The sequence below is a fragment of the Labeo rohita genome, chromosome 7, assembly GCF_022985175.1.
Source record: "Labeo rohita strain BAU-BD-2019 chromosome 7, IGBB_LRoh.1.0, whole genome shotgun sequence".
In the NCBI taxonomy this organism is placed as follows: domain Eukaryota; kingdom Metazoa; phylum Chordata; class Actinopteri; order Cypriniformes; family Cyprinidae; genus Labeo; species Labeo rohita.
In genome coordinates, this window is record NC_066875.1 from 6,180,053 (window position 1) to 6,203,840 (window position 23,788).

At 44.4% G+C, this 23,788-nt stretch overlaps 1 protein-coding gene across 2 annotated transcripts in view; it reads left to right on the top strand.

The window, feature by feature from the left end:
* zfhx3b (zinc finger homeobox 3b) overlaps positions 1–23,788 on the top strand; it is a 365,216-nt gene that overhangs the window by 293,978 nt on the left and 47,450 nt on the right. For both annotated transcript variants that reach the window (XM_051115453.1, XM_051115452.1), the window contains one exon: positions 6,164–6,395. In XM_051115453.1, the coding sequence (XP_050971410.1) occupies positions 6,164–6,395 (232 nt within the window). The remainder of the gene's footprint in view (positions 1–6,163; positions 6,396–23,788) is intronic.

Genomic DNA, 23,788 nt, shown 5'->3' on the forward strand with positions numbered 1-23,788 from the left:
AACATGACTTGTAATAACTTGGTAAACTTTAGGAAAGATAAATCACAAACAAGATTGCTTTAATGTCTCAATTGTATCTCGTAGACAGATTAAATGGAGATTGACTTTTCTGCTCAGTCAGTGTGAGAACAATGTCACAAATTGTTCTCAGATTGGCCAAGATAGCAAAGTCTTTCATTTAAGAGCCAGAGATTTTAATGCGATCTCAATTAAAATCATCAAAGATCTCAATTTCGAATCAAATTTCTCCAAATTATCTGAAGTTTGCTATCTACGTTATTTCGTTTTATTTCATTATAGACCTATACTCTCACATTGCCAACAGTTCCCTCATTTGCCTCTGTGTCTGTTTCTCCTTTTTAGGAGAAACATCAGAAACAAAGTTGATTCTTGAATAAAACATTACACAGAACTCCATTAACTCCTGAGCTATGAAAGAGCAACATCTGAGCAATAAAATGTTCCTCTGGGAAGCGGTAGAATGGCTGTTCCAGGAGAACAGAGCAAAGCGATCCTGAAAACATAGCAGAGAGTGAGAGAGGTGCAGGAAGTGGTAGGTATGCAGTTAAGGGGTGGGTACGTGCCGTCTCTCCAGCCACAGCACAGCGTCTGGGCATGTCGCCGCTCGCAGTGGCTAATTTGAACCAGCCGCTGAACTTGGCATCCAGCGCAGCTTCTGTGGTCGCGGTTCTGCTACTCCTTCCACTACTGTTGCAAAGTGAGAAACGAGATAAAGCAAAAGAGAATTAGAGAAGTGAAAGAGGTAAATCAAAGGACAAACTCGTTCACGCTGCTGCAGCGCACCGTTAAAACGCTGCATGCTTTTTACTACTAACGTTCTTGAAAAACCATATATATATATGATTTTATCATATAAAAATCATATACACATATATACTGTGTGTGTCTGTGTTTTTTGGGTTTTTTTTTCATTAATGAGGTTTTGCTCGATTTTACGAACTTTTGGGACAATTTAGTCAGTTTTGTACAGCTAAGTAAACCCACTCAAATATATATATATATATATATATACACACACACACACACATACACAGTGAGTGAGATATGAGAAAGGGTGCAGCTTCCCGTCTCATCTCTGCTTGGGTTTTTCTGCCCATTAGGCAAATCCCTTTGTCTCTTCTCAGGATGCAGAGAAGTGATCTCATTGGCTATTATTTAACCAGTGACATCATTAGGCCAGTTACAAAGGTGTCAACGCACTTGACTGTATCCATCAGGATGACATATGGCTGAATCCAGTTTAGTTTGCTGCCCTTAAGGCACTGGTGTGACCCCATAGCATCATGATATCAATGGATACATAGCCTGGCATTAAGCAGCCAGTGATTTTTAAGCTTTTTGGCTTAGACTGTGCTTTAGTCCAGTTTCTGTAATTTTTCTGTCTCTGATATCAGTATCAGACAGTAAGCATGTGTGCATATCAGCTTTTACCTGCAATGTGAGGACTCTAAATGTTTCCACAAGGACAGTAAATGCTAAAATTACCTATATTGTGGGGACCAACCACACATTTCCCTATGAGGAAACATAATGAAAATGCAAAATGGTTTGTGTTGAGGGTTGAGGTAGGTCTAAAAAATAAATTAGCTCTCTACTAAAACAATAGAAGTGAATGGAAAGTCCCCACCATGATACACTATGAAAAGCAGACATATGTATGTGTGCGAGCGAGTACGAGTGGAAATCACCAGGCCTCGCCACTAAGTGCCGAGAATCATTGGGATAATTACAAAGCAATACACATTCAGACACTCTCTGGCTCACTCACAGTGGGAATTCGTCAGCTCTGGGAGAAATTGATAGCTATTTAGCCACTGGATAGTCATCTGTTTTAATGCATTAATTTTGTATTAAGAGCACTGCCAAATTTAATAGTAGAAATAGGGGTTGGATCAAAAGGGGGTCTTGTATGTGTGTGTGGCTGTGCACAGACCACATGCACATTTGTGTATGGCTTTAGGCCAGAAAAAAATACTCTACACAAATACAAAAATGCATACGTGAATGCTTGGTCAATGAATGTGTGCACTCCGGTTGCAAATACATAACGCATAACAAACCACAGTACTCAAGCGAACAATAGAGTTACCTTCGAAAGTCTATATATGAAGAGTTCAGATGCAAAACCAGCCAAAAGCCATCTCGGTCAATAATGATACTGAGTGAATGCTCCTGACACATAGTATACGTCCATCAAATACTTTTACTTCAAACTCGCTAAATTCCAGCCTCAGCCCAGTCAGAAGTACCAGAACTTGCATAGAAACCTATACAAAGTAGCCAGAAAGAAATGCTAATTTTAAAGAAAAAAGATGGATTTAGAGGGGGGAGGAGGGAGGAGTATATCATGATTATGAAACCATTATTAAAAAAATCATTGATAAAAGTGATGAGAACTTTCTTCTTAACAAATATTTAGTTGTTGTTGGCTAAAATTAGACATTGTTTTAGTTTGATAGTAGGTCTGAATAAAATTAATAAATGTGGAGTGATGAAATATTGATTAAATATAACTTTTTCTTTGATCATAAAACAAATCTGTGTGTAAAAATTAGCACTCACTGTAGAAGACAAACCTGCGTATGAATAGCTAGATTCGTGTCCATGTGCTTGTGTAGAGTACGTTGTGAAACTTTACCAGCTGCTTTACCACAATTCTGCTGTGGGCCTGGGTATTTGTGGAGGTATGCTGAGTGCCTGCCCTGTATTCGGCTCTCTGGCAGTTAAAGTGGCGACGGGTGTGAAAGGTGTGTGTTTTTTCAGCCCACATAAGTGGATGCTTCTGTAGATCCATGCACAGGAGCAGGTAGGTGTTGAAAGTGATAGCTCTGTGTGATGGGAGCGAAGCAGGCAGAGATGCAGTGTTGAGTTGCGGCAGGGTGGATAAGGTGGGTTGCCCTTGCTTTTTCCTCACCTACACGAGTACAGGGGACTGATTCATCCTCCACTTGGGTCGTTATGTGTGTGAAAGAGTAATCAAAACTCCTGTCCGGTAAAGATGGGCCGCACTTGCTGCGCACACGTGCACTCTCTGTCTCTTCTCTCTCTCACACACACACACACAAACACACACTTACTCCCTCCAGCCCACTCAGGTTTCGCTCCACTGCACTTCCCCACAGCTCATGTGCTCTCCTGTAAGTCTGCCATTAACTTCCAGCCAATTAAATGAATTTTGAGTAGTAATGTAAGCCATGCTGACTCTGTGGCCTTCTCTGGCTCCAGGGGCCTGTATGCGGCTGTTCTGGGGCCCCTGCGGAGGGGAGACTTCTCAACAGCACCCTGACCGGCCCCTCCCTGCTCGGTGAACATGACTTTTTCATTAAGCCGCTGAATTCCTGCACTTCAGTTGGAGGTGATTTATCAGCATGGAGCTTCATCTCAGGATCATAGGAAACAGACACGCCGCACACAAGCGCTCTCTCATGCGTTATTGTGTTTCACGTTCAGACCCAGGGGTGTGTGTGTGTGTGTTGGGTGGGAGATTAGGTGTAGAGAGCATCTCAGGGGTCCCTCGTGTGGATGTTTCAGATGGAATCATGTGGAAATATGTGTGTGTTTGTAAGAAAGAGACGTAGGTCCTTGGATGGGTCTGTTTGGCCCTCAGGTGTCAGGCCTGGAGAGCAATATGTGTATCTCTGCTGCATGAAAATTATGAATAGAAATGAATATTATCTCTTATGGGGTGTTGGATAGCCTTGAACTTTTGAATCTCCACTACATAAAGTATCATTGCAATGCCATGTTTGTAAAACCATGTTATTCTCTGAAGCATGGTCATTGTAATGGTGTAGCGTATGGCTAACATATTTTGCATCAATTGTGTGGTAGACTGGCTTCAGTTTGGGTAAAGAAGTGATATATTGCTCTTCCCTGGGCTGAGCCAGCGAAGGTTCACCCGTGTAAATCCTGCCCTTTTTATGGACGCTGTAAAACTCCCCACATTTTTTTTAAAAGATCTTTGATGTTTAGTTCAGGTGTCCTCTTCTGCGGCTGAAGTAAAGACATACATTTCAGTTCATATATTCTCTTCCTCCTCGTTTGTGAAGAAAGAACGAACTGTACCATCTCATAGCACGCAATGGATTGATTTGGTGTTTTATGCAACAAATCTGTGGCAGATCAATGTACCTGAGCTCTGATATGCTGCATATGTTTTAGGGAGGGTTAGGTGGAGAAGCGCAGCTCAAGCAAAGCCCAAAACATCCAGCAGCACCTACTCAATGACATCATACCCCCACTTCAAACAGGAAAGGGAGAGAAGGAGAGCGTGAGGAGAAAGACAGAGCCTTTTACGATCACCTAATAACTCCATTACATGGAGCTGAGGGGCACACACAAAAAGCAAAAACCCATTCCTGGAAGTCAGTGGCCCTAATGCACATCTTAGGTATACCAGGGTGACATATGATACCAGCACCACAATTGCCTTGGAAAAAAAAAAAAAATCCCTTATAGCAATGTTACCCGAAAATTAAATATTACCAGAGAAGGAGAACATTTCAGGGAACATAATATTTTTTTTCCTCTCTCACTGTTGTCAACACCTGATGTGGCCTTAATTGGGTTAAAAATCTAATGTTACTCTGGCTTTGTGCATCCGAAGCCGATGGAAACGCATCTCATCTCTGCGCTGCAGGGCAAAGCCAACTCAGCCGCGTCTTAATGAATCAATTTGTTTTCCCCGACCTTTGTCAGGGTTTGGGGGTGGTCTGTGCAGGAGATTAAGAGCTTCTCCAGAAGAGAGAAAATACATGTTTCGCCAGGCAAAAAAGCAGAGAGATATTTTTACAGATTTGCATCATCTCCTTCATGGTGCAATTCAGCTGCTTTTTCGTGACTCACGTAACAAAAGGAAGGTAAACAATGAATACAAGGTAAAAAGACCTAGGAAAGACGCAATTCTTTATTCACATTATCGAAGTTGGCCTTTTTATATATAGCGGAGAGAGGACAGGAAATGATGAGCAGAAACGATTGGAGAAGTTACGAGCCATTTTTTTAAAACTCATTTTGCCTCTTAAACCACCACATCTCAATGCGATGAAACACTTGTGCTAGTTTTTGGCCGTGGCTCTAATCATCGTATGTTTTTTGAAAATTAAAGTTACCAGTGACCTTCATGCACCTTTGTCATATAATTTAAAAGATCTGTTGTGCCGTTCTTGAACACAGAAAGGTTATTTGTTTCCCTTGTTTTACACAAAGTGTGGACAGTAAGTGTGTATTGTCTCATATATATAAATGTATCACTCTACATAGACAAACATAATTCACCAAAGAGATGATGGCCATGAAGAATGAATAAGGGGAAAATTGCCATTGATTAACACTAGCAGTATTCACAAAAGTTCATTGGTAGCTTTCATGGAGCTTATAAAACAATCATGAGTTGAAAGAAGACATGAATCAAGGTTAGTCAAGATGTATCAGTAAGTGCTCTCAGCATACATGAACAGGTGTTAACTAGGGACGAGAAGTGAGATCTATAGACCTGCAATGCCTGTATTGTGTTGGTCTTGTCTCATTGATTAGGTGTGGTGTGCTCAATGAACAGAGACTCGGCTTGGGATTGCTGTGTTACCGTTGGGTGTGCGGTGTGGTTGGCTTGTTTTGGGTTTGTGGATCGTAGCACATATCTCTGGTCCCCCCAAGGATCCCTAGACCCTCTTCTGGATATGGTCAGAGCGCCCCACCGCTGCCCCGTCTCTCTCGCTTTGCCTCACTCTCAAAGAAGCAGGATTTGACTCACTGGTGATCAATATTTAGCATCCCATGCGTGAAACAGGCAGATGTTTGGAGTTTCCTTTTCAGAGACGAAAGACTTCTCTTGAGTGAAAGGGATCAATGCACTTTCCTCCGTGTGTCCCTGCTCAAGCTCTTCCTGTAGATACTGACATGCTCCTCTCGTCTAGCTCACCAGCCCCGGGGACGCCAGCGTCCCTCTTCAGTCTTGTTAGCACACAGAGACACACGCTTATGCTAAGGTCCAGAGACCATCGTAGTGTTGATGAATGACGTTGACTTTGTGTTAGACAACAGAGTCTTGATTGGTAATTGATTTATTCATTTGTAAATGGCATTAGGTATCCTGTTCATTAAAAACCCCATGCTAACTCTCCCGTTCATTCTCTCACTACAGCATTTGCAGCAGCACGAGAACGCTGTGGAGGGCGAGTCGTGCTACTACCACTGTGTCCTGTGTAACTACTCCACCAAGGCCAAGTTGAACCTCATCCAACACGTCCGTTCCATGAAGCACCAGCGCAGCGAAAGCCTGCGGAAGCTGCAGCGGCTGCAGAAGGGCCTGCCCGAGGAAGAGGAGGAGTTGAGCGCCATCTTCACCATTCGCAAATGCCCGTCTGCCGACACGGGTAAGACATTCGTATGCTCATCTGATCTGCATGGGGATGGATTCTTCCTTAGTAATTGTGGCGTTCCCCTCTTCTAAAACTGAGAGTGGAAAATTCCCACTCCATTCATAATTCAGACTTGATAATTGATAGACATTGCATTGTAAATAGACTACAATGTTCATTGTAGTGCGGTTTCAGATCCGGTTACCAACAGAGCAGATTCTTATAATGCCAGCACAGTCACCTGGTTCTTCAGACCTGGTCATGCGGCATCAAGCCTCGCTGGAGTCAGTGAGATGTTTCTAAGTGAAAGGGCACAGCACATCTGCCTGTGACATCACTGCCGTGGCTCCATGCTCCACTGATGACTGATAAGGCGAGAGGATATCCTAAGGACAATGGCGATCTGGCACAGCACGTTCATTAATACGAGTACAGTCCCCGTGCTGTTCCACCATTAAACAAACAATCATAGATGCCATTAAGCTCTGAACAGCGAGGGGAGGGGGCGCCAAAAACAAAAGGCGGGGGCCGAGGCCCTAGTCAGGCCATACGTTAGTTGGCCATTAAGACGACAGAGCCGCAGTCAATTAACACACTGTTTCAGCATGGATTTGGTTTTCTAATCATTTTGACTCTTGTGCCCTGACAAAAGACTTTCATTGTGCATTGCTCCCCTCCCTCCCGTGAGCCAGGCGGCCCGACCGGCTCTTAGTGTTGTGTCGTTGGGGGGAGAGAGAGAGAAAGAAAGAGAGAGAACGCAAGACGGCGGGGGGAGTTGGCCTCTAAAGACGCTTTGTTCCGAGGAGGCAGGGATAATGAAGCCAGCGGCCGGGAAATTGCGCAAAAGGCAGTCACAGATCTGAGGAGAATCATTAGAGAACATATTTAGCCGAGCAATTAAGGACAATTAAGCTTTCTGCTCGCTGCACTCCAAATATGTTAATGACTATAGTACAGTGGACAAGTGAACATGCAAAGGCAATAGGAAGGCCCACTTAGGTTAAAAGGGTGGGGGTGCGGGAGATTTAGAGTGTGTTTCTGGGTAGGTGGAGGTAAAGAGTTCACAAACAAGTCTGGTTTTCTCTCTCTCCCTCGTGCTCTCTCTCTTTTTTGGTTGATGTAGCATTTATTTATATATTTTCTTGGCTAACCTTTGATGTGCGTTAATGGATTCCCTTGTTTGTGAGGCTGGTTGGAGGTTAGGTAATGACTCCTGCAGTAGGGATGTGTGGGCAGAGCAGCATGCAGTCGCTACACACACACACACACATTTGCAACCTTCTGCCATCATTTTTTTCTAGTTGCAGCAATCCAATCGTACCCCCTTGACGTCAAATGAGCCAACAACTCACAAACAACACATTATGTCTGCCGTGCGGCGCAACTTTTCCAAACTCTTCCAGGATTAGTCAGATGAGATGTTCTTTGTAGTGAGAAATGGCTGCGCTCTTTGATGATGGCTGATTGCGTAGCCATGCATGCTTTTTGATGTATTTAATTACTGGCTTTTTCTAGACTAGATATTATTGAATTTCTGTACCTTCAGGAGAGAATATGTAGGTGATTAAGGCTGAGGTCTAGCCTAGTGCTGACTGGGAAATGCTGATGAAGGACAAGGTGAGTGTAAATCGACCAGCAGCTCAAAAGGGAACCAGCCTGCCTCTTATTATCAGCTATTGTTTCCTACGCAGACGGAATGAGCGAGAGCGAGGGGTCCCAGCATCCCTGTCCTTTGATAGCTGATACCTGCTAACTGACGTCAGGATCGGGCCTGCGAGCGCTCTGTTTGGGAGGCTGGGTCTTCAGAGAGGAACCGCTGTCCTAATAGCCTTTGACGCTCTGTTTACCAAACGGAGCGGGCTGCAGTCAGAGCGTTGAACAGCTGATTGATTGCCCTACAGATGCAGGATCAAACTCAAGCTCCTGTCGGCCAAGCTGTGACGCACTGCTCAGCTCGAAAACAAGTCCTGTCCCTTTAGATAGCGGGGCCAAAGTTGACTAACTCTTTTCAACTGTATGTATAAATGCGTATATATATTTAAAGGTCAGTTAAACGAAATGAGGTGTGTAATAAAGAATGTCAGCCTTCTTCGCCTGTTCCAACTCCCTGCTTCGGCATCTTGTTCGAATTACACTGATAATGAACATACTTCTTCATCAGCGTGTACGAAATATTGCTAATTCCTCACTGCCGTCCCGAGAACCCGCCCTCTTCCAGACTACCTTTACATTTCTTAATGTCCAGCCCCCCTTACCCAACTGAAACCATTCCCTGATGGTGTAATATTTAATTTCCTCCCCGCTAGCTCTTCTGAGGCACTGGGCTCTTTCTTGTGGTTGAGGCACAGTTGCTAAAGTGGTAGAAGGCTCCCCTGCTTGTTAAAACAAAGCTGGCCCTGGATTTCTGGGTCAGCTAGGCAGCAATTCCCTTGGCTGCTGCCGTGCAGTGTGCAGCTCTGTTGGTGTTAGGTGCTGGGCTTCTTCCCCAAGCAGAGCTCGACTTTCCTACTCCCCACTTTTCTCACCCCGGAGTTTCCGATGACCCTGGGCAACAACAATGTAGTCTGAGAAGTTTTTAGAAACCCCTAACTCTAAGTATTAAACTTCAGCATGTAAGTCATCCTGCGCCATTTGTGCTATGGACAGTTGGACGTGAATTATACCTCAAATCATCTATCTTGCTGCGGAGGGTTTGGTCTTCTAAGCAACTAAAACATCTACTGTAGCTTTCATTTGGTCTAGAGTTCAGTGAGTTGTGAACATAGTACACAGACAGTCACATGAACTAGGATATGCGACGGCAAACTAAAACTCTCTGCTGAACAATTAGTGTAGAAGCTTATGAATTAGGAGCCCCCAGTAACATACATTAACCAACAGATACAGCACTTTAATAGTTCCCACATTAAGGCTGCACAGCCACCCCTGAGGGAGGTCTTCCGCGTCGCTCTCTAGAACTGTCACATTCCATTTTCTGGTCATTTGTTAACAATATCAATGAGGATCATTTTTAAAAAAGATCCATACCACTAATTCAGAGAAAGTGTGCCATAGCAGATGCTGTTGATGAAAACAATTGATTGTGGAAATATTGATTAGCGTTGTTTTCAGTTCTGATCCATATGGTGTTATGATATTGTTTTCTCCCAGAACTAACCAAGTTCAGGCTTGATTAAAGTAACCAATCACCCGTGAATACATGCCAGCTAAGCATTATTAGACCCATAACGAACACAATACAAGATATTCAGATATGGCATTACATACACACATGCACAAATACGTTAAATCTTCGTGGTGGTGTCTGTGCGTAAGTGCAGGTGGTGTAGTCTGGGTTTCTGTGCCATATTTTTTTTGCCCTCTGATTCGCCCACTGAGTGCCAAGGCGACACAGTTTCCCATCCAATTAGAGCAGTGCAGGGATAAAAGGCAGGCATTGTTTTAATTCCTGCCCCCGCGTTGAAAATGTGCTGCTCAAGCATGCCATTCTCTCACTGGTTGTCCATTTGTCATTCTTAACCCTTTCGCTTGCCACAACACAGAGGAGCCCTCTGCAAGAATGGTTTCCCAAAATTATAAAGCTCAAGACAACACAGACTAACACATGCTTACACGGACACTGTCAGCTTCCCGAGTGTGTGCGTGTGTGAGTGTGTCTGAGCTTGATGTGTGGGAAGAGACACTACAGCAGCAGATGACAGGTTTTATGAGTGATGTTCACCAGGGCATATAGCTGGATGACACATTGGGGTCTCTCATTTCAGAAGACTTAATGGACTGAAGTTTTTTTGAACATTGCAGACTGACAGATACAGGGGGAGAGAGTAAGAAAAGAGGTAAGTGGAATTGAAAGATGGGTAGTTGGCTTTTTGATGGCGCTACAGGCCTTTGGGTGGCATTGCTTACAGCCCAGCCTGGAAGATTTGTGTATGTTTGTAGGAGAGAGGAGAGAAAGCTGTTTTGGAGTGCGCACACATTGCACTGGCACTGTGGATTGGCTGCTGATGTAAATCTTTTTCAGTCGCAGATGGCAGCGCCGTGATCGCTGAGCTATGACGTGCTGCAGGAAATCCCTGTCTGTAGACACGGGAACAGCGGCCTGCTTGGCTTCTCTTGCCAACTGCAGCCCTCCCCTCTCAGTGCCCAAGCGGGAGCGGGAAGTGCACTGGAGACTCTAAACTAGACTTTGACTGATCCAAGGGTCAGTGACATGCCTTTTTTTTTCCCTAGAAATGAAATTCATACTTGCAATATCTTGAATACACCTCTACTCTGATGAGCATGAAAAAAATATTCATTATTAATAATCTTCTATTGTAATTTCTAATAAAAAATACTTGAATGAAAAAAGCTTTACTACTTGTCATCATCTGGTGCATCTTCCCAAAAAAGTAATGATATTTTTTCATTAATTCAACATTCGTATATATTACTGGCCCCTAAACTTGGTTTACATTTTCGCTGCTTAGAAGAGTATCATTTTTTCAATCTTATCTCATGACGTGCATACATGTGGGAACTCTTCTGCAAGACGCGAAATACGTACCACCATGTACGTTTTGTGGCATATTTGATGATTTGAATGACCAGCGATAAAAGAGTGTTCAGTTTTTTTTCCCCAGGAACATATGAACATACATATTTTTTTGTACACATCACCGCAGTTCTGACTTGAAATGTCCGTTGAGTGGCGCTATAACGCTAATGCTCCGTGACATTTTAAAATAATGTACCATCTGCACTACACCTAAACTTACCCGATAGTATGAACAAAAGTGAATCACCTCTCTCACCTTTGAGCTCTTTCATTGTAAGTCATGTTTTTCGTGGGATTCGTACCCAAGGATTCCACATTCTAAGTCCAATTCTATGCCGGCTGAGCTACCAAGCAAGTTTGTTATGTCTGGAAAGCGAAACACATGGAGGTGTAATCATAACTCTGTACGAAAACGATTAGAAGTGCTCGCTGCTCTTGCTGTTTTACTGCTCTAGTGTTCATGTCTGTTGGAAACTGAAGTGATATGTACTTATTGGTATGTATTTTGCGTCTTATGAAAAAAAATTCTCACAAGTATGTTATTGTCATGAGATCAGGTAGCATTTTATTTTTTGTTTTACAAAACTTTTCAGTTTCTTCTTGTCCCAGCGTGCATTGCATCTCTCTCCTCTCCATACAACCTGCCAGCAGCCTTGTGCATAGTATCAGCTACTATGCAAAAATACATTGCATGCACAGATTGATGCATTATTAAAGCAAACGCTGGATGTTTACTGGGCTCTTTGCTTTACTTACTAAAGCCCTTGGACGACGGACAGGAAATGTCAAGTGAGAGTAGAGTTGAGCTGTGTTATAAAGTCCTTACCTTTATTTTTACTGGATTGGAATGGCACCCTGAGCTCAGAGAGATGTGGATGCGTGTGTGTGCACATTTGTTTGTATCTGTTTCTTATTGACTGGGGCCACATGTCGGCATGAAGCACATAAAGCATGTGCATTCCGCAGGGGAAGAGGCGCTATGAAGGCTGGCTAGGACTATCCAGGGCAAGGCTCGTGTCTGGACCCGGGGCCCTGTATAGCCCTGCAGACAGCAGCCGGGCCTGGAATGTCCTATCCTTTTTACATGCTTGTTAAAATGCAAAGTAAACCTTCCCAGAAACAGGATATTATAGCCGCTAACCACGACCCCCACGCCCCAACCGTGCCATGGTACATCTGAGTAAAGACAGGACAACTCATGCAACGAACATCATCGAGGCTTCTTTTAATAAAGTCTGGTATTGCTGGGATGCTGCTTGAGATGAGGGGAAGCGATCCGATTGGCAAGGGCTCCACCGAGGGCCTGGAGGGCCTCGGGTCGGCTCCTCTCGGACGTCTGTCCCCTAATCCGCAGCTGAAGGGCACAGCCTAGCAGAGGAAATTGTTTTTAGTCCGCTGAGCGTGCCACGAATTTCATAAATGCATTACCTTTCATTTTGAAAAATATTAAAATGAAACTGGCCCTTTTATTAAAGAGCCTAAGTGATGGCTTTATGGATTTTCCACTCAGCGCAACGTTGGGCAGGGCTCATATGTCCGCGCCAAACTCACACAAGGAAGTCTTTTCTTTGCTGGTTGGTTTATAGACAGCCGCTGTATAAATTCCTTCCCTGGCTCATCCTGCTACTGCAAATTGACCAAGAAGCAGCATTGCTATTCTGGGATTGTCTGCGAATCAAAGCGGATTGCGTGGCGATTCCTTCTGCCGTTTTACTGGCCGGCCCGGACGGCTCTGACCACTGGCTGCCCTAACAGGGAGGTGAGAGGGGCTTGGGTCAAACGGAGGGCCTCGAAGCAGTACGTGTTTATGTCTGTACATCAAGTGTGCATGTTCAAAATGGAGCTTGTTTCTCTGCTCCATTTCGATCTGGAGATGATAAGAGGGTGTAAATTGTACAAGTGCAGCAGATTTGTATTGTATACAGGCTCACATGTTCACAGACACCCAATTAACACGCATGTGGGTGTTCACACACCCACAGTGGGATCCTGCGTGTGGGTGAGAGAGGCCTCCTCTGTCATCAAGCCCACTTCAGGGCCCTCCATTTCAGGCCGTTGCGAGGTGTGCTGCCCGGAGTGAGCGCAGAGAGCATTATAATATTAGTTTCTCTCCCCCTCTTTCATTCCCTTCACCCGTCATTACGAGACACTCTCCCTGAAAGCTGATCCAAAAGATAGACAGTCCATCAGGAGGCAGTCATCTCATTTGTACTTACCAAACGTGCTAATGAGTTCTATTCCGGGGCCTGGAGGCTGCGGTGGGGAGCGTGAGCGGGGCGCGAGGGTTTCGGGTGGCAGGCTGAAGGCTCGCGCTCGTCCTGTGTCAGTCAGGGCACTGAGACCGCAGAGGACAGGAACTGTCAGTCATGTGTCCAAGCCAAATGCAGCTAAGCAGAAATGTGTGGCTGGAGGAGAAACAGAGGATGACATGGAGAGAGCTGAGAAGGTCTAGTAGTGAAAGACTGATTATATAATGTTCTTTTCTGTACAAATTGTTGACCACTTTGAGATTATTAGTATCACCGGCTGACTGTAATTTAAGCATCCAAAATCTGCCCTGTTGAAAAATCCAGCATATGCTGGTTAGGTATGTTTTGAAGCATGGCTTCTGGTTTGAGCTGGTCATGAGCAGGAGCTAGTTGCTTGGAACCAGCTTAGGGCTTAGTACGAGCACATAACCAGCTAAGAACCAGCTTAATCCAGCTCATGACCAGCTAATAACCATCTTAAACCAGGTCAAACCAGTAGCCATGCTTCAAAACGTATCTAAAAAGCATATGCTGTTTTTTTTTCAATAGGTTACTTTCATAATTTTGGTGTGCATGTATACATGTCCACAAACACACACATTATAATTAAAATCTGATAAATGTAGAGATAAATGTAGTCTCAATAAATGTGGAGCTTTTCTCAGAGTATTCTGAAGTGGTCTTTTGTATGTCAGATGTTAAGAATCACTGGCCATACATTCATATAGATTTTTCTTTTAGTTATGGATGTCAGTTACACTTGAGACTGCAGCCAATTGGTTTCTAGCTGCTCTCAGATTTGGCATTTGATGCCACGCTGCTACTTCAGTGAGACGGGTGATTTTTTCCCTCAGTTAGAGTTTCATCTGTTTGGTGTGACCACAGGCTATAAAAAACACAGAGGGATCGAGAGAGATGGAGTTTTCCCATCGTCGATCAGAGACAGTGAAAGTTTTAGATTTTTGTCTTTTTTTAATAAGCTGATTTGTCCCCTCTAGAGAGGAAGCGAAAGATCAAAGGCTATGATCTTTGGCTGTGGATGAGCTGCCTGTGTCTTCAACATACAGCTCTGACAGCAGAATGGCCTCTCTCGCTGACTGCGGCTTCTCAGGGCAACTGGCACATGAAACAATCGCTCGCTGATGGGAAGATGCACGTTTCATCGCAGACATGCTGTCTGTTGTTTTGCGGCTAGAGCGCCGAAGATCGGGCTCTCACACACACATAAATACTGAAGAGAGCCATCTTGTCCCTCTGACCTGTCAATTAGAGGCAGCCAAGCAGATGGCACTGATGAGAGAAGCAGGAATAATTCAATATTCCACCCTGCTAACCTTTACCTGTGGAGCCGCACGGCAGCCATTGATTCAGCCCTCGCTTGATTATTCACACACAGCCCAGAGGAGAGAAGGAGCGAGCGACAGAAGTGGGGATGGAGGGATGTTAGGGAAGGCAAGACGGCTGATCAATGTGACATTAGTGTATTCTGACAGGGGTCTTTGAGGGGAGCGAAGGCAGGATTCCTACACGAAGATGCCATCATGTTCGCTCCTTGTATGTGCCCGGCAAAACTTCACAGGCAAGAAACAGCGATTCTCACGCTGTAGGCCGTCGCAGGGCTTATCGATTAGCCACACTGTTACATGTGGTTAGCATTGTTGATGAAGACTTCTGATTAGTCCGCATACTGCTGCCGAGGCCTTCTGGGGCAATACGATGCCCCTTCCAGGCCTTGTTTGCCCAAAATGGACTCGACCGGATTCCTGACAGAACGCGAGGTCTGTTTGACCAGATGTGAGGGCTCCTTTGCCCAGCAATGGTCGGAGACAAGCTGCTATTTGTTTTTGACAAACTGGGACATTCCTGGAGTTTGACTGGGCCAGATTTATGACGTCTCAAGCTTTCACACTATCTCTTTGTCTGCTTAGACTCTGTCTCTGTCATTTCTGTTTTATTAGCTGCTAGCACACACATTCTCACTGCAGCTCGTTCAGATGGGCCAGAGCCCACTGATTGATTATCTTTAGACAAAGACGTTCAGTGCGAAGCGAATGTTGTGTATTTATTCTAGCACTTTGCGTCTTGTCGGACCATGGCCGGATAATGTACGAAGAAAGTCATGATAGCTGCCGCAGCACATCAAAGGCAGAGCTCTTGTGAAAAGAATCAAAGCCAGTTTTGCAAGTCTTGGTGTCAATTTATGGCCATTTGGCAGCGTTCGCCCCTTTATTTTAATCGTATTTTATCAGCCCTACGTAAAGACAGCGGAACAATAGCACTACTGAGCCCGAATTTCCCTCTTTCTTTGTTTTACACGTTGCCTGTTAAACGCTTACTGCATATGCAATCATTGTCTGTTGATTTCCAATCCTTGCTGCAGTTTACAAGCTTTTTTGCCCTTTTTATTGCGCTGGGATTCTTGGCATGGTCATTCGCAGAGGTCTTGGAGTGCATTTTTTTTTTTCAGTTAGAAATGAGTTTTAAAGACACAGAGAAGGGAAGGGAAGAAGGCAAATATGTCAGAAGGTTCCAGCTCAAGCCACCCTGACCAATTGAGAGCATTAAAGATGAATAATCCACAGTTCAGAAAGCAAGCAAAGGTCAATTTTCATGCTAACTGCTCAGTCACCGTACAGGAGTGCTCTGCGTATCGAGTCAATTCAGCTGTGCCGTACAGTCGAGAGGGAAAGACACGCAATTCCGGCCCCACTTTAGAGCCATGTGGCACTGCATTAGAGTGAGTGCCGCTATTAAAAGCTGCCCTCTCTTTTCTCCCCTCATTCTCTATGGTCAATGACTCTACGCACCTGTTTTGAAGACTTCCTCAGAGTTCTTCTCACTTTGAAGGTCTAAGAGTCAGCTCATACGCCCTTAAAACTTTGCAGCTTTTTAGAAATTGAGTTTTTACCAGTAGATATTAAGTTTTAGAATGTTCGTATGTTTCGTAACTCTCAAGCAAGTGGTTAGCATGCCAGAAACACACTTGAGGGCCTTGTTTTTTCTCTCTCTCTCTCTCTCTCCATATTTGCCCTCCGTCTTTACTGTTGCCCATATGTAGGGGGTGCAGATGGAGCCCAATGTGGGACTTAAATCAGAATAAAGGGATTTAATTTGTGTGTCTCTGGTCCCTGCTTATCTGAATATTCAAACAGGCACTAATAGTGTCTCAGAAGGGTGGTTGAGCAGACAGGGACGGAAATTAGCATGAACTTACCAGAATCACTCCGCTCTGTGTCCTTAATGAGCCAATGCTGTGGAGCAGCCATAGAGATGACAAGCCAACCCGTGCCTATTAAAGAAAACATACTGTACACACACACAAATGCTCGCTTTACTACTAGTCCTTCAATTTCAAATCCATTCCCATGGTGTCAGTCATTTAAACCAGCGCAAACCAGACACATCAACAAACGATGAATAATACAGCGAACCTCTGTTTATCGCTGAGCCCAGAGACTCAAACGATTATTAGCAGAGTGTAATATATTAATAGTACATAGCATTTCTCAGGCCACAGTCAAAATGAAGTGAGGAGACATTTTTTAAAATGTGTCTTTTGCATGGATTTGCCAAATATCACACACAGTTGTATAAGAGGTGGAGACGCTCGGGGAGAGGGAGGGAGGGTTCATGGTTGGGATGGAGCTGCGGCGTAGGTGTCCGAAACGAGCGTGCAGGTCGCTGTCAATCATGCCATGCCTGGCGCTAATCTGCTCCTGGTTTAGTATCCGAGATGCCTGTGTCAGTGGCAGGGAGGAATTAGGCAAAAATGGGCCCTTTTTTTGTAATGTAAAACGAGTGAGAAAATCTAATTGGGACGGGAGGAAAGAGCGATGTCTCCTTTGTTTAAGGGTCTTCCGCAGTCACTTCGCAGGCCCTATTGTGCGCAAACTCACAATAGCATTAATTTGTGCTCCTGGTCCGGGTTCTTCCTTTCTCAGCTTGGCTGTGCAGTCAGCTCCTGTCCGTTCCACTCTGTCTCCATGCTTCACCTCCACGCCCCAACAGAGCCCCAAAAAAAAGGAGTGGCTGAGAAACAGAAGTCCCCATGTCAAAATCCTATATACGCACCCTTTTTTCTTATTCGGACCCATTAAAAAAAAAAAAAAAAAGGCAAATTCTTTCAGGCTTTGTCTGTTCACCATTTCCCACCTCCAGGAAATTTTTTTTTTTTTTTTCCCAGAGAAATCCATTTCTCGGACGAAGCCCGAGTCTCTCCTCAAATGTTATCTGATTTCAGGCGTTCAGGATTTTAATGAGAAATGATTGAGTTTTGATTGCTCAAAGAGTTAAGTGCCGCTCTCACCATCAATACCCAGTGAGTTCCCGGCCACAAGAGATTTCGCTTCCGAAGTCTAAAACTGCTCGACTCCCATGCAAAGAACGTGAGGGGGAAGGACTATGACTAGTAATAACTGATGAGCAGATAATTAAAAGCACTTCGCTGCTGATTTTATTATTCTTTAAGATAAAAAATAAGTTGAACCCAAACACTTTCAAGTGTATCCGTCTGACAGAGGAAACCCTCAGAAGGCATAGGACGCCTTGATTGTCCTAATGGCCGAGCTCCAAGTCATTTCGAGTCCTAACTGTATCTGACCGATCAGCCGAATGATAGTGCGACATTGTACTTGATCATAAACAGACTCGGCTCTGAGAGTGATTCCTCTCAAGTGCGACAGCTGTTTCAGTCGTCTTTTATCTGAAGATAGGAGCCATCTTTAAATTAGCTCTTGAACATTGCTACAAAAGAAGTGCTCTTAAAGCATATGAGATCCTCTTACAGATGCTACATGTAAATGTGGTGTGACTTAGCACCCTGCTTTTTACTCTGAGTAAGCAGGAATTGAAGAAATGTGACACTTGAGATATGAAGCTATTGAAATAATATGAAAATCATCACAACGAATGGCTGCAAAATAAGATTCCTGGTTAGTCCATTCGCTCTGGTCCACACTGAATGACAGATTGATGTCCAAAGAATGACATCCCCCATCTCTCTCGCAGATTTGCCCCTTGCCCTCTTCTTTTGTGCTAATTGAAAAATGACTAACCTTCTCATATTTAGTGCACTATTAATGGCCCTGTGCCTTGTGCAGGTGTAATCATGCGTGATAAAAAATGGGCCAAAGTTACTCAGCTACATGTAGTCTTGTGCACATTAAAGTGTCCTTTTTTTGTCGGAAAGGTCATTCATAACTTGGTTGCGCCGTTGATGTACAGTGAGAGATATTGATTGATTAATGCATAAGTGCTCGGAATCCATTTGGCTCAGTGAAAGGGAATGGAGGGAGGACCTCTCTCTCTCACTCTCTCTCTCTCCCTGTCTCTCACTCTTTATATTTTCACCTCTCCCCCCATTGTTCGAAGGGCATCATTTTTCGCTGGCTGGGTTTAAGGGACAAAAGGCCTGTTTCTGCCAAGTAATGCATTCAAAGGAGCATTGATTCTCATCAGTGTCAGTTGAATTACTCTCAAAGCCTTGACAAGGATTGCTCTTATTTTAACCTCCTGTTTTTTCTTCTGCCTGAAGAGAATTTCCTGCCCCAAACTCCCCCTCTATGTCCAAAGGAAAGGACCTTTTCCAACCATCGGTATCCACCTCACATGAATAAGTAAGGTTGCGATGGATGCGATTGTAAAATGCAGGTCCTATGATTGACTTGTGTATGGACCCGCATGCATTCAGAGCTGCCTGGAACTGTGTGTTCGTTTATGATGCAATCGGCTGTTACTATAGACTGTCGTGGGGCGTTAAACCATGCCACTGCTGTGCGCCCATTGTCTGTCCGCAGATTAATTCCGCAAAGACATGGATATGCTCCCCAACAAACGCTGCGAGGCCCACCCCCCCCAGTCTGGCCAGGAGGGCTTTTTAGGACAGGGTCAAGGGGTCAGTACCTTTGCACAACATGACAAGGCAGGAAAGAGCTTCATCAGCCTGCTCCTCAGCGGGAAGCTCTGTGAACTGAGCTCCTGAAAAGCGGCCCGCCTGCCTGAGAAGCTGAGAGAGACCCCAGGCCTGTGAACCCACTCAGCCCTGCGGCTTTCATCTCCTCTGGGGAAACCTCCATTACATGCCCTCTCCCTCTGGACTGATTACGGCTACTGATAATGCCCGTACACACACACATACTCGGCGATATCCTGCTGGAGTTTGCCCAACATGAGTAGCGAAAACGAATGATTTGAAGGCAATAGCTGCGGAATATGTATGCAATTAAAAGGAAGAAATGCAAGTTGTGTCTGATAATGTCGTTTCCGATTAGTTTTCATCAAATGCGTTCTTTTAGGGAAAGATAGCTGCATTACGGCACAGCGAATACCGTAATCACCCTACTGCTGAAAGGTAATTCTGTGGAATATATGGAGAGTCGCTGCGTGGCCATTTGTGCGTCCGGTTTAACGCAATGAGAAACAACATATTAATGACAACGGCCATTCAACAGCGGAGGCAGTGGGCAATATCTGAATTAGCCCTCTTACGCTCATGGTGAAATTGCATTAATGCCGCTCGCAGCTGTCATTCTCTGAAAAGCCCATCTTTAAGAACTTTGCTTTGGGGGAATGAAAAACAATCATATAATGGTATAGTAATTTATGCGGGCCAATGTTTTTCAAATGTTGTAGTAATTATGAGAAATACTCTTACTTTCTCCTGCACAGGCGTGGAGAGCGAAATCTCATTTCCGAGGGAAAAGCGGGGAAAAGGAACACCCTGAATAATCATTGTGTTTAATGCTCTAGTCATAATCCCAGGTTTTATGATGGTTTTCTAATGATTTTCTAATGATGTTAAATATTAGTAGAGAGTGCAGCTATAATTTGAACGCAGCGGTCGTTTTTGCAACGCTCTATCAGCGCACCCGATTGCAACAGCAATGAATATTGCGGCGGGGAATAAGATTTAGGGGTCCATTCCTTTTGGTGTTTTATTTTGCCGTCTCCCTGTCCTCCATAAATCCTCATCAGGTCCCTTTCCCTATTCCTCCCGCCGAAGCCGCCGCCGCCGAAGCCCGCGCTTCCCAGGTGGGAACGCAATTAGGTGCCGGGGCCATTTCATTCAGTGCCACTGTCTGTCTGCTCGCTCTCTGCAGTCATTCGTACTGAAAAAAAAAATGCCCCTCTCAAATGAGTTGCACCAGCCCTGGTGGAACAAGCACCTCAGTGGTCCCCTGGGAAATAACAGCATAAAAAAGAGGGGAAGGGAGGAGGTGGGAGAGGTAAAGGGATTGGAGGGGGGGAAATGGAATGGACCGAGAAGGGAGGAAAAAAAAAATGCTCTGAATGGCTATCAAACGAATGCCGGCAAAAGCGCGGTCCCTGATGACTGGCAACGCACAGCAAAATATGTATTGGAGACAAAGCCTTTGTCTTCTTCCTGGGCCCCTACAATGAATTACACAACCCCCCCACCCCAACACACCACCACCACCACCCAGCTTTTTAATTAAATGGCTGCTGTTCCATCTCTCTATCCGTAGCTCCCCATTACAGAGGCTAGATAAGGGATTGCTATCTGTAGCATGTTAAGAAAGGCTGCTGGGCAGCCAAGCCTCATGAAATTTGTCACAAGATCTCATTTTCCTCATTGCCAGACGTGATGCTTATAATTGATGTGGAGGCAGTAGTAATTTATTGGCCGTCTGCAATTATCATCCCCTACGAGCTGGGGGTTGTGACTGCAATTTAGATGGTGTGGTGGGGTGGAATGGGGGGGCAGCGAGAAACAAGACGGGAGGGGGTGCGTTGCGTGCATCAATGCAGGATCCTTTTGTAATTCTTCCCTTTCAAAGCCATGATCACCTGAGGATGCAAAGTAACATCCCGATGCTTTGAATGAATGAGGCATGAAGTCTAGATCTAAATTGCACCTTATTTTCACAGGATGCAGTTATTTGACAGGTAAAGTGACCAAATGTGATGCCTTTTAATGTGCCCTAGCTCCCTGAAATAGTGTAAAGTCAGCAAATCGGATGGGAGCTTGCCGTTTTCTGTAAGCTCTTGCAACTTTTTTGTGCAATATGCATCCGGCAGGCTTCCATCACCACCGGTCCGTCCTAACACGATTCCTTCCCCAATTCCCTCATCACTCCTGGGAGCGTTTCTAATGCAGTCATTTGAATACTGAAGAGGATCGGGGACTTGCACTCTATCAGTGCAAAATGCAATCAAGCATTTATTATTATATTTTAATCAATTCTTGAATTTATTTTCCTTATTACCTTTTACTGGCAGATCTAATTGGGAGGAGAAGAGAAAAGAAACAACAACCAAGGGCAAGTAGACACTGTATACCATGAAGGAAATGTATCCATTCAGTGTGAAATAGCAAGAAATCAATCTCTCTCTTTTTTCTTGTTTAATGTTCACTCGCACTGTTTTGATTTTCATCTGTGTCTCAAGTTCATTAATTTCCCTTTTCTGGTCATAACATTAAACAATCGATAAATAAATCCTCCAATTGCCAGTATGAGCCGAGCAGCTGCTGCTTTAAAAACAGGCAGTCATTAACACAGAAATATCATTAGTGATTTTAGTCTGAAATGAGTGTTTGGGGCACGTGAACTGTCTGGGAAAGGGTTTGTGTGTTCATTAGCAGTGCCCGCTGTGCGTGGGTTGGTATGTAGTGTTTATCTTTTGCCACGTCCTTATTTAGACCCGTCACTCTGAACGGCTCACAACATTACGGGCGACTCTTTGAAAATCACCTCTATATTGATGTTTATTTTAACGACTCAGTCCAGACATGCGTGTACATGTTTAGCAGTTTTTGAAACCCCCGAGATGCGTTTTGGATGCACCCGTTTTATCGTCACTTTGCAGCCAGACGATACCACAAGAGTACAGTTAGCTTTCTGCCTCTTGTCTCGGCTACACTTTGATGTGCATCTCGTACGTGGGATATTGCGGAGAGGTTGATCAGAATCAGCGGTTAGCACAGTTTCTGCCGTCGCAAGCTGTCATGCAGACGGCCTCCAATGGCAGCGGATGATGGGTCTGTCACCACCCCTCCGCACAGAGCATGCTCAGTGCATCACGGGAACTGAGGCGGTTTGTTTTGTACAACCTGTATGCCTGTTGTGTTGCGGCCAAATTAGACTTTCAAATCACCCGAAGCCAGTGGGAGACTGAGAATCTCATCTTTTTCCCCCCGTTTTTTCACATCCTTTAATAATCATACCTGTTTACTCTTCAGGGAGTCCTTTCTATATTTTTCTTAAATGTGCTGTCTGAGTGTAGAGTGTCTGTAATGAAGCCAGCAGGCAGCACGCTCAGGACTCAATGAATGGGGAAAGTGCATCACACGGGACTGCAGGATTGGAGGCGGTCGGGAATTATGGGTAGGGATTGGAAGGGGTGGATGGGGGGGTGGGGGTCTAGACTGTGAGGGGGGGAACGTGGCGCCCTTCATGCTATTATCTTTATGGTATAGAAAAGCATGCTTCAGGCAATCGGCATGAAATTGTTAATTGCTCAGCCCACTTACGTGTCGCCCAGGGGACGGAGTCTGGGGGAGCTGCCTGAAGGACACGGATCGTGCGAGTGACTGGGTGCCCCGCTGAAGTGCCTGTGCGCATATGCTTTCGTAGGCAAACTATTCTGAATCCAGCCTTTCCCTTTGCATCGCTCATTCCTCTGACCTTGATCTTCCCTTCGCAGTCGCTTCTTCTGCTAATGTGCACATCTGAGCCGCCTCTGCTTCGACAGTGCCCTTGTCTAATGTCAAAATGTCTCTGGAAGCCTGGCTGTGTGCGAATGCAACTAACCTTTGTGCTAGCCCTTATTCAAGTTTAAAATATGCTTTTCAGGAATGTTGTTTGTAGTCTCTGATATGTGTAGTCTGAGTTAAAGGGAAGGGAGCATATTGGGAAGATGCCTCTGGGACGGTGTGCTCTGGGTCGGGCTGTCATGGCTGTGCGGAGAAATGTGCCAGTTGAGTCATTTAGAAGTGAATGAGCCGCTCGGGCAGATGAACTCCAGCAAAACGAGTCTCGCTTTTAATGGGACTCTAGGGGAGTTTGGATTCCCCATCTTCTCAGGACAACCTCATTTGATGCGCAACATTTGACCAGTGTTCCACATATACTTCAAGTGGCTTGGAAAAAGAAATGGAAGGAATAATATAATATATGTATATATTAGGACATATGTGACCCTGGACCACAAAACCAGCCATAAGGGTCATTTTTTTTTAAATTGAGATTTATACGTTCTTCTGAAAGCTGAATAAATAAGCTTTTGAGACTGATGTATGGATTGTTAGCATAGGGCAATATTTGGCCGTGATATAACTATATGAAAATTTGGAATCTGAGGGTGCAAAAAAATAAAAATACTGAGAAAATCGCCTTCAAAGTTGTCAAAAAGAAGTTCTTAGCAATGCATATTACTAATCAAAAATTAAATTTTGATATATTTACGGTAGGAAATTTACAAAGTATCTTCATGGAACATGATCTTTATTTAATATCCTAATGATTTTTGGCATAAAAGAAAAAATTATTTTCTATTGCTACAAATATACCTGTTCTACTTATGTTTTGTGGTCCAGGGTCACATATATAATATAATATAATATAATATAATATAATATAATATAATATAATATAATATATCCT